At 36.4% G+C, this 15,879-nt stretch overlaps 1 protein-coding gene across 1 annotated transcript; it reads left to right on the top strand.

Moving 5' to 3' along the window:
• Positions 1-1,030: 1,030 nt before the first annotated feature.
• Positions 1,031-6,835, top strand: CCDC59 (coiled-coil domain containing 59; the record flags this gene model as incomplete). Its single annotated transcript, XM_009573350.1, has 3 exons — positions 1,031-1,253; positions 3,249-3,348; positions 6,452-6,835. Coding segments are annotated over 3 exons (485 nt in total), but the record flags the coding sequence as incomplete, so codon positions are not given.
• Positions 6,836-15,879: the final 9,044 nt, after the last annotated feature.

The following is a 15,879-nucleotide window of genomic DNA, read 5'->3' as shown; positions in this document are numbered from 1 at the left end:
GGTGGTGCTCGGGCCGGGTAGCGATGGTCCTCCCGGCTTTGGACTCACCTTCACTTCTCTGTGAAGCTGTATATTTAAAATCGGAGCGTGTTCGGAAGTAAGTTCAAACTATTGGCAGGGAGTTATGCGAGTGTGAAAATAAACTGATAGGGAAAAGAGCATTGGCTTTTGCAGTACTTTTCTGAAACTTCAACTTTGGGTAAAGAATCAAACGAAAAGTTGGGACTAATTTGGACTTGCTGTCTTCAGAAACTATTTTGTTAATTAATATTGTAAAAGTTAATAGCTCTTAAGACTAATGCAATAAAAAAATAACATTAGGAGGAAAACATGTTTAACTTAAGATTGATAAGAGGTTATGTAATGATTGAGACTGAAACAACCATTATCTGATGTTTCCTTTAAGGCTAAATCGCGCTATGACGTAGCATACTTTTGAAGTTGTAGAAAAGCTCTTCCTGCACAGGTGTAGAAAGAAGGTAGTAGTAATAAAAATACTACTTGCGTGAAAAAATATAATGGAATATTAATATAGTATAATACAGTGATTTAGTGACTCATTTTTTCCTGTGGCATTGCAGCTGCAGACTACTTAAGCAGCCAGTATTACCATTATCATTGTCTTTTTGAGACTATCTTTAGGAATCTATTTTGATGTTGCTTATGAAGCTGTCAAAAGTAGAAGAGAAGTGAAATGCTAATACATCTTTTCACTGGATTCGAAAAGCATCCACAAAGGCGTATAATGTTGAGTGTGCATTAAGTAGTGTGTTTGCAACGGCGTGTTCTCTCAAGGGTTTAGGCCATAATTTTCGGTAAATCTGTACACACTGCAATGCGACGGTAGGGAACAGGTTTATAACAGTGTTTTTTTCTTTGAATTTTTGACTGGTCCTTATTAAAATTAGCACAAACAGTGGTTTTTTTCTATTTTGGAAAGAAAATGGATTGAAACGGCCCTGGCAACAATTGAATGGTTTGGTACTACTTCACTGCAGGCGTATTTAACCCTTTTTCTTAACCTTTTCAGGACGAGGATTTGCATTTCAGAGAAGACAAAAGATCGAAAGACAATACAGGAAATTGTTGAAAAAGGGAAGAAAGGTCCATTCACAACAGGATAATCAGTTTACCGATACTTATCCAGAGCACTTGAAACATCTTTACCTAGCCGAGGAAGAAATGCTTAAGAAACGGCGCAGGGCTCCAGATGATTCAGTTTTATCAGAAGAAAAACTTAATAAAGCAGTGGAGTAAGTTTTTGAAATACGTCTCTAAAAACAAGTAACCATTTCCATCATTAAAGAAATAGTTTAGACCTTATGCTTTACATATACTTCAGTATTTGCTTTACTAAAAAAATACCGTAAGTCTTTAATGTTTTTCTAATTGTTAGAAAATTTAAACATATAGCTTTGTTATGTTTGCATCAGAATCAGAAAGCAAAATTGATGATGTTTAGGGCTTGATTCCACAGAAATAATATGACAGTTACCATTGTACTTTAAGGACAGGGTTCAGCCCAAGAGCAATAAGTGTTTGGCCAATTTCTTACCATGCCTACAAAGAGAAGAGCCTGCATTTTAGGTAGTCTGCTTTTGAGTCTACAGAGTTTTCATTTGAATTGATTCTCAGTATTTTTCAATTAGCGTCACTTTTCAGGAACATTTTTTGCATCATCTTTCTGTTCCCAGTTTGATTGTTGTTTTCTTCATATTGCACTGTTTTTCTGCTAATTCCTTGAATTCCAAGATGTATCTACATCTAAACTTTCCTTGGAAGAATGCTCAGAAAAGGAGGGGGAAGGCAGTCAGATCTAAGCCCAGCCATGGCAGAAAGGTAGAGTTTTGTCTGGAATAGGCAGCTAATTCGTGGGGATGTCTGAAATAGGACTGTTTTTGTTTAAACCAGAGGTTTTTTTAGTTTTGCTTAAACTATGGTCATTGTGATTGTAAACCAGCATTAATAATTCTGCAAAAATGTGACTGCTAATCTGTGAGGTGGGGTGATGCGTAGAGTCTATTAGATAGACTTCAGTGTTTTGTGGGGATGTAAAATAAGACTTTGGTTAGGTAATTCTATCTTAGCATATATTGCAATTTAAATAGTTTTGTACTTCTGAGACAATGAGGTGTCATTACACAGTATTGCCACAAGATGGAGATGAGAATAAAGCAAAGATTTTTTGTTTGTTTGTTTTTCTCCTGAAGTGTGTGGTATTTCTAAATGAAAGTATAAGTAAATAGCTTCACTTTCCTTTTTCATCATCTGCCTGAAATGTCTTAGATGATGATGGCTAGTTCTCAGTTTTTTCTAGTGTGAGTAATAGAGTAATCGAACACTTACTTTGTGAACAGCTGTTAACTGTCTAGCAAAGCTTATGTTTTTCAAGTGTGAAATGTCACTGTTTATATAATGGCTTTATTGTAAATCAGAAAAAAAAATTAGAACTAAATGACCAGAAAAATCCACTCAACATAGTATGACAGTAAATGCCAGACAAATGGCACTGGTTTTCTTTTACTGTTTTCTTTGAAAGAAACCTGGGCAGTTTTTTATATTCAAATTGGGAAGGAAAATTCAGTTCCTAATTTCAGAGCATTAAGGACGATAATATACCATCTCCTTCAAGAAGAAACTTTTAGAAAGGCATTGCTGTTACTGTGCTTTTTCACGTGGCCACATCAGCCTGATTTCTCTGGCAGGCAATCTGCTAACAGCTGGCTGTCCTCATACCTCTGCAGTTGCATCCATATGTCAGAACTAGAAAGAGATAATACAGCTCTAAGCTAGTGCATTCAGTTTTTCTAGCTCTGAAGAGCTAGTATGATGGGAAGAAACCTCTTTTAGGCACTCTTTAAACTTTGTGAAACGCCATCCATGTGAAGGTCCAGCAGGTAAGGTATACGTGTCATTAAAAGTTCTGTGCAGTCCAGTCTTCAGTATACTCGGTGGTGGAGGAGTTTAGTTTGCTGTGTTTTCTTGCTAGGTGCTCATTACGTGATATGTAGTGGTGTTGGGTATCATGTAAGAGTAGTGCAAATAGGTGTCCGTTCAATATAGAAGGATGAGCCTTGCTTGTCACTTACGTCATCTGTAAATCCGTGTTTCTAATTAACTTCCCCAAATATGCAAAAAACAGTGGAAGAGTGCAAGAGTGTGCTCTGATTTTGCAATGGCTATGGGATAGATGGTTATGTCTGCTTGTTGATAGTCCATATCGGAAGTACATGTACTTTTTCTTACAGGTCAGTTACGACTGAAGGGAAGTTTAAGAAGAAGACGTCCAATCAGAAGGCAAAAGAAGAATATGAGAAAATAAAGGCTGAGCGTGCTAGAAGGAAAGAGGTAAATCTTAAACAGATATTTCTTGATTGTAGACGAAGACTAGATTAATACCATTTCTACCTGTCAGTCTTCCATCTGGACTCAAATAGGACCATAGGAGAGGAACACAGGTATTGGTATTCTTTCAGTCTTTTTCAACTTCACAGGTGTTCAAAGTTATCATTGTCTTTGTTCTTACTATTTTTGTCTTGCAGTTCCCATAAGCGGGATTTTATTATGTCAGTTGGTACATCAAGAAGAACTTAGAGCTTGATCTGCATATCCCAGTGGATTATACTAGACCTCTTAAATATTGTAGAAGGGGGAGTAATAATACCATAATCTTGTGATGAAAAATGAAATATCCATCCTATTTCTTATGGTGTGATCATAATGCAGTCTTCATTTTACCTTTTTATGTGCTTTGACCAACAGTGAAACAATTAAATGTAATTGTATTCACGGCCAAAATATTTAGTAATTTTTTCCCTCATTCTAATTTAATGGGACTTATTCTTTCAGGGCGTATCTTAATATTATCATTGTTGAATAACTCAGTTGATTTATTCATTTGAGACATCCTTATTTTATTAGTTTTGTTCTCTCCCATTACACTGTTCATTGCACTGTATAATGGCACACACTGTAACGTACAAGTTGTGTAATTTGCTGCTCACAAACTAGATTTCGGTAACTGCTGTATAAATATTACATAAATATATAGCTGGATAAAATATATTATTTCTTCAGTTTAGCTGTATTGAAACCTAGAGTAGTTTTGTGCAAGCTGATCATGATTCTGGGCGACTTACATGGTTGTTCAGCTGAGAGCTGCTTTTTTGAATATTAGATACAGATCATGTTAAAATAAATGAATGCTATGACCAGGTTATTTAGAGGAGATGGGAACAAAGCTGCAAGGAATTTTCTTTGAGCAGCACATAAGAGTTGCCTGAGGGGAGGTGTTAGCATTTTTGGTCTTATTCAAGATATTTAGGCAAAACAAACAGTAGCCAAGTGCCACAATAACAATAATCATTTATGTGGAATCGTGGTATGATGATCACATACTTTACCCTTACATCTGTTAGCAAACACTGGATTTGCTGTTATTTATTTTGGGAAAAGAAATAAGCTTAAAGGCACAGTTTTGGCATCCACACTATATAAAAAAGCTAGGATTTAGTAGAGACCAGAAAAAATACGAACTAAAGTAAAAACTGCCTACGTAAGATGAATGTTCTTGTTTTGGTTGGTAGCTTAAATGAATGTTATTGTCGTGGTTTAACCAACCACGCAGCTGCTCACTCACTCCCCCCCCACCCAGTGGGACGGGGAGAGAATCGGAAGGGTAAGAGTGAGAAAAACTCGTGAGTTGAGATAAAGACAGTTTAATAAAACAGAAAAGGGAGAATAATAATGATAACGATAAAATATACAAAATAAGTGATGCACAATGCAATTGCTCACCACCCGCGCTGACCGATAACCAGGTAGCGATCGGTACTTCCTGGATCACGCCTACCATTCATATACTGAGCACGACGTCACATGGTATGGAATGCCCCATTAGCCAGCTGAGCTGGCTGTCCTGGTTATGTTCCCTCCCATCTTGTGTACCTAGCTCAGTCAGTAGGCATGGGAGCTGGCCTTGGACTAGGAGGGTACTTAGCAACAACTGAAAACATCAGTGTGTTATCAACATTCTCCTCATACTAAATCCAAAACACAGCACTAGCAAGAAATTTACCCCTATCCCAGCCGAAACCAGGACAGTTATTTACAACAGTATGGTGAACAGCAGTAAAATTATTGGATAGGAAGTGAATTACAGGTAAGTTAGTCGATGCTACTCTGGTTTAAAAAAAAAAGGAATGAATGGTATTAATCATTGTTACGGTAAAATACGTAAAGCATTCTGAATGGAGAGATGTTATATTTGCAGGTTGGTTTGGTCTTTTTTGCCCCCCAAAAGCCTCTTAGATTTCTATTTAAAAGTATTTTCTTGGGTCAGTTCTAGTTAATTTTATATTGTACATCACAGAGCATTCTTACTAATTTTTGTACATCTCAGAAGCTAGCTATGTCATGGAAAACAATAGCGAAATTGATAGATTATCATCTGTTTGAGCATTCTGCAGAAACATCTGCCTTTGTGGTCAGCATGGCACTGCATTTCAAAGAATAAGCTTTATGAAAAGAAATCATCCAAATTAACTGAAGCGGTCCTTCAGTCTGATTTGTGATGTCTTGCGTATTTTGGTAGGACATGATATAAGTGAAGCAAGCTAGTTAGCTTGCTTGTTGTGGGTGTTTGCCCAAATTACTTACTAAATAACAACACTAGAGAAGGGGGTGTAAGCTGTTTGATAAAAACTGAACATGGTATCATGATGATTATCCATATATGTAAGTGCCTCCATTAGTGTTTTGGTCGCATGTGTGCTGTCCCCTCAACAAGGAAAGTTTGTACAGTTGAAAAATTGGTTAGGTTTTTGGTTTTTTCCTGTCTCTTAGTAAAGACAGTAGTCTGTGGTCTGTGTTGCTTCAAAGAGGACAGGTCACTAATAGTTTAGTCCTGATTAAATTGCCATAGGTAATGCTGCTTGTGATGTCCGAGTATCGCAAATGTGCTCAATTTCCAGCTCCAGAGATGTCCCATATCCTATCTGCCAGTCCCATGCAGATGTGGCCAGTATCCTAGCACATCTGGATTGGCAAGACATTTACGTGGGGGCCTCTGGATCAAACTCTTTCTTTCTTTCTTGCACTCAAGAGGGGAAAGTGGGAAATTTTTGCCACTTTGTCATTTAAGAAAAAAAGTCAAGGAGCTCATTTCACAGAAGGGAAGTAGTACATATTTTAGTGACAAACCTTACTGTAGGATGTTCTACTGAAGAATACTTGGCTCTTCCCTTGAAGCTTTAGGGAATATAAAATGTTTTGATTGCAGTATGCGCTGAAAGAGAGTCCTGATTAAGCTTTTAAGAGTAATGGTGTTTCTAGTGTCAGTACAATACCTAATTGCCAGTATCTTTACAAAAAGAAATTTTATTGCTTATAGATAGCTTCATAGTTATAGAAGGTATGTAATTATTTCATAATCGTATCTGTTTAATTTCAGGAAGCAGAAAAAAGAAAACAACAAAGAGAAGCAGCTCAGCAGTTGTACAAGCAAAAGAAAATGGAAGCTTATAAAATACTGAGTAAGAAGACGAAAAGAGGACAGCCAAATCTAAACTTACAAATGGAGTTTCTTCTTCAGAAAATACAGCAAAATACATAGACCTCTGCATACATCTTAATTACAGGTCTTGAGTTACCTGTGGACATTTTATTAATTTTAATAAATAATGTCTTTTTGCTTCTATATGACTTTTGTCATTGGCTTGATTTATCTCATCAGTCCAATAGTGGAGGATATTCATCCTGAAAATATGTATTCTATGCTGAGCATGAGAGAGACCTGGTACCTTGGAAATAAATGGTCTGTATTTCTAAACTTAAATTCTATTAGCTATGTAATATCTTGAATTCCAAATCACTAGAGCCTAGTACCATCTGAACATAAATATACACAGTGTGAAGCATTTGTTTTCTAGCTCTAACACTTCCTGCAATTGTGACTACTAAAATTATGCTTACTTGAGTAAAATGATACATGCGACATAATTGAACTGCCAAGGCTAGGAGTGTGTTTTGTGTGCTATTGGATAGAGTTTGGCACATGAAAACAGAGAACATAAACTATGCTCGGATGGCTATTATTTATCATTCTCCACAAAGAATAAAACTTACAAAGGTCCAAAAATTGTTTGAATGTAAAGATCGTGTAGACTTAACATATACTTTGTGCTTGGTGATTTATACTTTGGTGATTTATTTTGTTCATAAACTAAGTATGACTTCCTAGCTATGATGGATCAGATAGGTGGGTTGAGGTTTTGTATGCTGAGTATATCAAGTTTCTAATCTTTGTTCTTTGGAACATTTTAGAAAAAGAATTCTTTTCAATCTTGATTTGGAGATGCAATTAGTGATCTTTGGCCTAATAAAATGAAAGCATTCTTAGTAAGAATGATTAATAAGTAGTAGATTAGTAAGTAGATTAAGAAGTTTGCAATAAAGCAAGTTAACTATTTTCCTTAAGTTTATACAGGAGAATACTATTTTACTTTTGCCTTTAGCTCGGTCTACTTTGGCAGCCAAGAAAGATTACTGAGGTTTTTTTCTGCATATAGTAAAGACTATTTAGACATCAAAGTAAGGAGTGTCTTGAAATAAATTTCTCAGGACATGGCCTGTAAGATTTGCAATACATTTACAGTATTGCAGTATTAAATTGTTTACACTATTAAATTATCTCATTTAGAAGTTGATGTCAACTGCAAAAAAAAACTTATTTAAAATACATGGGAAAAATAAATAGTTTTGGACTGTATGACAAGCGCTGTTAAATGAGGAATAGTTTAGGAGTTTGAGCTGTCTAAAATGTTTCAGTATCCTGAGGCTTTTTCAACCTCATCTTGTTATACTTTTTGCAAGGCTTTGAATCCTTGTGCTGTGATGTCATTTAGGAAAAACTCAACACAAGTCATTAGGTAGTGCATCAACAGAAAATGTGGGAGTTTTTCTTGAAATGGGCATGTCCATTCTAGGAGAGGAAGGGAGTGTAAATTTGACATGCTTATTCTGTTTTATACTTTTCCTTCTATATTTTTTTCTGATAATTGCTGTAATTGCCAATTTTGAATGGTTCCACGCTGAAACATTAAAGAGCAGAAATCTGCAAAGTGCCCAGAAAGTGGGAAGGCAAGTTTTGGCATACACAGTCTGTTTCGATTCTTGTTATTCTAGGCTGTCCACTTTTATTTTAAGAAATGCACACTCTGACTATTTGCAATTACTAGGGGTTTTTTTATCAGTAGTGCAAAAGACTTAAAATGTTAGCTTCATGTAACTTGTGAATTGACATGAAACATCTTCCACGTGAATTCAGGGTTGAAGTTCTTCCATTTTTTGTTTGTGTGTGTCTGCTACTCTGTATGATCTTTTACCATTCTTTGGCTAAGGAAATGTTAAACACAAGTATTCTGAATTGTCATCTTAGAAAGACCTCGGTTTGCCATCAGTTCACTTATATACCTACTGGGCAGATGTTTGCCATGATGTCAGCTGTCTGGAAAGGTTTTGGAAAACGGTAAGTCTTAGACCAGTAATTCTGTTGGTCAGTGGCCATCCTGGATTACTGGTATCGCTGTAGATACTGGTATACAGTCTAAATACCAGTACACTTTTAGATATGGTGTTTATCTGTAAAGCATTTGGATGAAGTTTGAATGATGCATTTGAAATACAGATTTTTTTCTCTTGCGTTAAATTGAGTGAAAACTTCACTATCAAAATATTCCATATGCTTGATTCTTCCTGGAGAATAGGCTAGGGAATATGAGCTAGTAAGTTAATTAGCCTTTTGTTTTTTCATTCCTCCCTAGCAACAAGAAGTCTCAGTTGTTGATTAGTGGAAAAGAACAGAATTCTGCTCTAAAAAGAAATCTTTTTTTTTTACTTGCGTTATTCTCTGGTTTTATTTAAGAAATAGAATTTTGAGAGAAAAAAGTATCGGTCATTAAAATTTAATCTTGCCTCATTCTAACTTTAGTTGTTGCCCTTCTCTTTAGTCGTCTTATTCCACGTTCTTGGTGACAGTTAATGTGAAACAGACCAGGTTTATCTGATTTTCCTGAAGAGGCACCTGAAAATGCTTCCCTCTTCCCCCAGTGTTTCATATAACCTGGTCAGGCAGAGCACTGAATCAAAAACCAGTGTGATATCTGACCTTAGCCCCAGCATTGCTGGTTTCAAGGAGGAGAGGGAGTTTCTGTCATTTCTCCCCATCGCTTTCTCTCCTCCATAGCTTTATTTGATTTGGAGATAAAAAGGGGCTATGACTAAGCCCAGCTTCTCGCAGACTCTCATACGAGGCACCTTTTTTTCCACCATCAAGTTAATTCTTGATACAACAGTTCTAAAAGGAAAACGTTAAAATAACATATTTCCTTACGCCGTCCTTTGGTGATTACCATGAAGTAGCAGCCCAGGACGGTAGTCATGAGAAGCCGGTGCAGTCCAGTGTCTCAGCGGCTTCCTGAGCCCGCACTCCTGCACTGTCAAGCCTCTTTAATTCAGTACCACTGGAAGGCAGCGATACAGCCGTGTATTGCTGGGTGCGTCAAGGTCATACAGGCAGAGAAGGGCATTGGACCTTTGCTTTCATTTACAGAGTAGCCCTGTAACAACTGACCCATCATCTCTTTGTGGAGAAAAGTGTGGAGAATGGAGGGAAGAAATGTTTTGAGGAAGGGATAGGAACACACAGTTTGAAATTTTATTCTTTAAGCTGGGTAGTCAGTGAATGCAGGCAACAGTGAAAGCATCAGGTACAATACATTCATTTTCTCTTTTTGGTTCTGAGGAACAGAATGTGAAGCTTCCCTTGCTCCTTTTGCAGGTAACTTCTTGGGAAATAATAATAGTAACTTAAATGGATCGTCTCATTAAGTTGGCTTTGGCAGTACAGAGACTTTCTCACCCCGTATCCATCTTGAAATAATTTTTTTTCTTGCCACTAATAGGAAAAACAAAACAAAAACTTTCATTCATTGAGATACTAAGGCTTTGGAAATGTGGGACAATGTAGACTTTGGATTTTTTTATCTTTACAAGCTGATAAATTATGCCTGCACTAAGAATTAGGTAAAGAACATGAAGTTAAAAACCTGATTGTGATTGTAATCTTAGTGTCTATTTCTGCTTTCACAAAGTAATGTTTTCAATCATTAATCAAAGAGTTTAGAAGCAGTTCTAAATGGATTAATGGACAAAAGTGTTGTGAGCATAAGAAAAACAGAAGGGCACCTCATTTAATAAAATCAGAGAGGACAGGACAGAGCTTTGAAATACCAATTTTCCATAGAATTTTTGTTAACTCATGCATGGCTTCTGGAAATTGCTGAGTGGGTAGTTAATAATGAACTGAAAGCCGTGCAGCTAGCTTGCTGACTTTCCTCTAAAGTCAACCTTTGTGGGATGTGAAAAAGAAAAAAAAAGTCTAAAGTAGTTCAGTCTGAACTCTTGGTAAAATAATTGTTGGTCCATTCATAAAGCTGCTGTGTAACTGGACCTACAATATGCTGATTGCTCTACCCTTTGTGTATAGCTTTGTCATGAACTTCATTGTCTTTTATGTAGTTTTTAATTAATAGCAATTGAGATCATTATTTTCAAGTCTGGATTTATTTATATATTTTCCCAAGAGAAAGATTATCCCCACGTTTGTATCTCTTTTTTTCATATCTTGATATCAACCCAGTTGAGGAAATACATATGCCTGTTAAAAAATTGTATTTGAGGATCCCACTTTGCAAATTAAAAAAGAAAATAAAGATTATAAAAATAAACTAAGCTAGCTGAATGTTTTACTAGCCTGTTCAGTCCACGCTTACTCACTAGATAAGGTGATAAGAAGTGGCACATAGATTTAAACTATCTATATGAAAAAATGCCGAATTTTATTTTGTCTTCTAACTGCCATGAGACAATTTGTGTTACAAAACCCCAAGTGCTAAAAGCAGAAAGACTGTTTCCCTAAGGAGAGTCTCTGGTTTCTGCTCGCGGTGCTCTGGTGCTGGAATCCAGGATCTGCAGATTAAATGGTTACGGCTCTGCTGCCGCCGATCTGCTTATGGGGCATCAGAGTGGGCTCAACTCCCCACTGATGTGCTCCTCGCTGCATAAATGCTGTTCTTTGGAATGGAGCGAGAAACAAATACCTCTTTTTTTGACCCTTGATGGTTGCCAGGTTATGAGAGCTGATACTGTGTCCCTCTAATCTAAGAAACAATTTATCTTGAAACAAAAAAAGGAAGAGTAGTATTTGTTAGATACATACACAGCATTGAACACAGATATCTAGCTATAAGGACAGTGCCAAGAGGAGAAATGATAAGTTCATCTAGATAAAGTTATTTTAATCAAGTCATTTTGTTTGTTTTCCTCTGCGTTACTGGAAACCTGTAGTCAAAAGTAACAGCAGGCTACAGCTAACTGGTTCTTTTACGTACTTTTTAGCATGATGATTGCTTTTATCAATTATGTTTGGATAGCTCAGGGGATTAAGGAGAGTTCTAGAGATTAGTAGCTGGAGTCTGACCTTTTCATTTATTATATTTATTGTGGCCATAGTGACTAAACCCTTTTCTTCCTGAGAGCTATGCTGTAGCTAGAAATTTTTAGTAGTAAATGTGCCCTGTGTCATGAAATCATACAGCTCGTGTTTTTAATTGGGAGTCCATAGAAGTGTGTAGAAAGGTAATAATCTGTTAAATCTGAAGTGACTTCAGACAATGCTGAAGATGATAGAAACTACAAAATGGGTATGAATAAGAGTAGTGGTTCTGTAGCTACCAGCAGGATTTCACTTTGAAGTAGCTGTCACTAATAATTTGGGAAGCAGTGAACAAATAAAAGCATTATGGAAATAAATGCAGGTATGTGCCTTCAGGATGCTAATTCTTCTGTAATACCCATAAACAGTACAAGTGTTGAGACATACAGCATACAGGGGTGACTGTAATGTCGTAGTCTTGTGCATTGAAGGTTTAACTCCATGGGAGGTCTCAAAACCAGGAGTATGGTGCAGTATGGGCTTGGGTTACCCTGTGACATTGATGCACTTTTTTCATTGTTCCTGTGTTTGTTACTTGAAAAAAAAAAAACAAACAACAAAAAACAAAACACCACGTAAGGGAGCTACAGGAATGTTGTTTATTATTTTTGTGTATTTTAGAGATCAAGTTTTACATCGGGTGACCCAGCCATGTAGTGAAAGATGTTCTGAGACACGAAAAGTAGTGAGTAAAAACAACAATCAGGGAACTCCTGAAATATTTTTTGACAAACTGAAGGTAGTTTTCTTTGTCCCGTTTTAAGAATATGAATGTAACATTCTAACTCTAATGTTCTTAAGGTTTTTTGTAGTCAGTGAGGATACTATCAAGGGACAAATAATCTCACCTGAACATAAATCACAGGTATCACTCCTAGACATACATACCTATCCACAGGGAGTTTATAGTGACTAGTTCTAACACCTAGACTTCTAGAGGTAGGTGAGCAGAATTCCATCTTGTGTCTTGAAGAAGTCTTTGCAAGGGTCATTTGGCAACAGCACTTAATTAGAAGTCCATGATTCACAGTGCAGTTCTCTTAAAATTTAGACACAGAGTGAAAAGTGCTTTCTGAGCAATATAACAGTAAAACAGTCCTGAATGTATCACACACAGCTGACCAGGACAGGGCAGCAGGGTGCCTCAGCTCCCTTTGGGCAGGGAGCTGTTGATTTTCTTATGGTAGTTTCTCTCTTTCTCCCTAAATTTTTTTTTTTTTTAATTTAAACAGTAATGATTTGCTACAAGGTAGGTTCCTCTTTTTCCTCTTTTTCCTCTTTTTCCTCTTTTTCCTCTTTTTCCTCTTTTTCCTCTTTTTCCTCTTTTTCCTCTTTTTCCTCTTTTTCCTCTTTTTCCTCTTTTTCCTCTTTTTCCTCTTTTTCCTCTTTTTCCTCTTTTTCCTCTTTTTCCTCTTTTTCCTCTTTTTCCTCTTTTTCCTCTTTTTCCTCTTTTTCCTCTTTTTCCTCTTTTTCCTCTTTTTCCTCTTTTTCCTCTTTTTCCTCTTTTTCCTCTTTTTCCTCTTTTTCCTCTTTTTCCTCTTTTTCCTCTTTTTCCTCTTTTTCCTCTTTTTCCTCTTTTTCCTCTTTTTCCTCTTTTTCCTCTTTTTCCTCTTTTTCCTCTTTTTCCTCTTTTTCCTCTTTTTCCTCTTTTTCCTCTTTTTCCTCTTTTTCCTCTTTTAAGGTAGGTGCCTCTTTTTCCTCTTTTTCCTCTTTTTCCTCTTTTTCCTCTTTTTCCTCTTTTTCCTCTTTTTCCTCTTTTTCCTCTTTTTCCTCTTTTTCCTCTTTTTCCTCTTTTTTCCTCTTTTTCCTCTTTTTCCTCTTTGTTCCTTATAATAAAGTACTAGGACTTAAATTAACTGCCAATAGCAGATGGAAAGTACATGTCCTACAATTGCTGACATATTATTCTAGTCTGAAAGTCAAAGATGTGCTGGCATGAAACTAGAAATAATTCTCCTCCTATTTAAGACTTAAAAAAATTAAAACTGTACTGTAATATGTAGCATGTTTTAGGTCAACAGCCAACTCGAATCAGTTACACATATGGCTTAGATTGCTTTAAGGAGACCCAGGTGGTAAAACCGGTACAGTAGCAAGATAATGCTAGACTATGGTAAGACCTTCATGTTTTATCATTCAGTTGTTAATATTTATGTTCAATTTCTTTTATTGTCCAGTTAAGTTAGATCAAATATAAGGTAAAATAAATAAATACACTTTTTTTCAGAATAGAATCCTAAGTTGCATACTTAACAATGTATTTTTTAATTTGTTCTTCGTTTCAAGGACCGGTTGTAGTTTTGTATGTAGAACTATCTACCAGACTAGTCAGGCTGGTGCTGTTAAGTGTTCTTTCCCCAAGAGCTGCATACACCAATTGAGTGTTTGTAATTAAAAGAGTCTTCAGGCTGATATCATTTATGTTTCCTACCTACACCAGTTTTGGGTTTGCTGTCTGATGACACGACTGCTGTATTTTTGTTGAGGATTTTCCAGGGAGGGATGGAAGTAGCTGCCCTCCACAGATGGCTGTCTCATTGGCAGGAAATTCATCTGGTCTCAGCATTTAGGATTTACTGTGCACATACAAACTCTGCATTCAGTGCACACACAGTATGTCTGATCTGGCCCAGACTCATCAGATTTATGGCAGGAAGCTTTACAGCTGATCTGTACAGATACTGAGCATTTGCAGCTTCTAGAAATTTTACTGCGTGTTTACATACATGGCACAAAACAAGCTCGCTCAGCATCCCTGACAGTTGGCAACACAGTATTCAAGTCTGCATCCACGCTACTGGGTATTTAAAAGTTATGTGAAAAAGTTAGGTCATCAAACTTCATCTGACAACATTACTGGATACAAAAAGTCCTCTAACACCAAATATTTCATAACCCTATCTGTTAATAAATTAAAGCCAAGCTTATTTTTCATAAGTGCAGTTGCTTTTGCTTCAGTGTCCTTTTTCATTTTACATCTTATTTTCTGATGATAGCTAAAAAAAACCAACGTTCTGCACTTAGGATCATGGAACATATATCTGCTGGAGGTAGGACTTCTCCTCTCAGATATAAAGCTGTAATATATGACATTTTGTATTCCACTATAATCATTAATGTACATTTTTGTCGTCTCAGAGAAATATGCTATAATAGAATTTCTGCTTTTGAATACAGCACATACATTTTATTCTCCAAAGACAATGCAGTGAAAGCTTTTTTAATGCTGTTTTGATTTCTCCAAATAATGGTCCATCTGTAGAAATCACAGCTATAAAAAGCATGAATTCATGCTGTGTCACAATTTCTATTGATATTTATGATTTTTTCTGCTACTTATTTAAGTTTGGGGTTTTTCTATTTATTTTTTTCCTTATAGATAGTATAAATAAAACTGGTACCTGAGGTGGGAAACGGTATTTGGGTTTAATGAGGTAGACGGAGTTCCTTTTAAAATAATCTGGTATGCATTAAAATACATGTAGTGGTTGATAAACAAATGCACATTAAAATATCAATTTATTCAAAGTATGATTTTTATAATTGTCATATAGGTCTCAACATGTTGAATTACGCTGCTGATTTTAAAATGCAAAACAGTATTTCATATGCACTGTGCTCAAGATTAAACAGAGGAAAGGAGATATTAATTATATATCTATACCCACACATAGGTATCTGTGAACACTGGTCTGATTTTCAGGCAATTCCTTAAGATGGTAATTTTTTATTGTAAAACTATGTCTTGTTGTCTAGGTGGTAGTGATTGCTGTTGTCAGTGTTATTTTAAAACCAGTTATACACATCATTTTGTGGTGCTTTCACTTTCTGAACCTGCAAGTATATGAGCTGTTGCTCCTTGATCCTTTTTTGCAGTGTTCTGCTCTGAAGGCAATCTGTTCTTTAATGCACGGAGATAATGTGTGGAGGTACACTGATAAATTGCCTTTGCACTAAGAGCAATAAATCATGCCGAAAATGGCAAACACTTTGTATTTAACAAATATTTTCCTTGGGAGTGCACAAAGAGGACAAAACACAGTTACAACATACACAGGAACACCTTCCACTTCTGCATTGTACTTAGTAGCAGAGCAAGTTGTCGAATTTTCAGCTGCGGAAATGGGGGCAGGACAGCTCTTCCAACCCACGTCCTCACTTCCCATCTCTGCTCAGAACAAGCATACTTAGGAGTGGGCTTCGACTTAAATCAGTGGGGCTTAAGCACATGCTTGAAGTTAATCATACAAGGTAAGAGAAACTAAAAAGGAAAATAAAAGGCTACCTCATCCATCCTCTGACATCTTATGTTTGGGTTTTTTGGG

This window comes from Fulmarus glacialis, unplaced genomic scaffold (genome assembly GCF_000690835.1).
Source record: "Fulmarus glacialis isolate BGI_N327 unplaced genomic scaffold, ASM69083v1 scaffold8492, whole genome shotgun sequence".
NCBI classification, from domain to species: domain Eukaryota; kingdom Metazoa; phylum Chordata; class Aves; order Procellariiformes; family Procellariidae; genus Fulmarus; species Fulmarus glacialis.
Note: the sequence above shows the minus strand (reverse complement) of the source record. Positions and strands in the feature narration are given on the sequence as shown.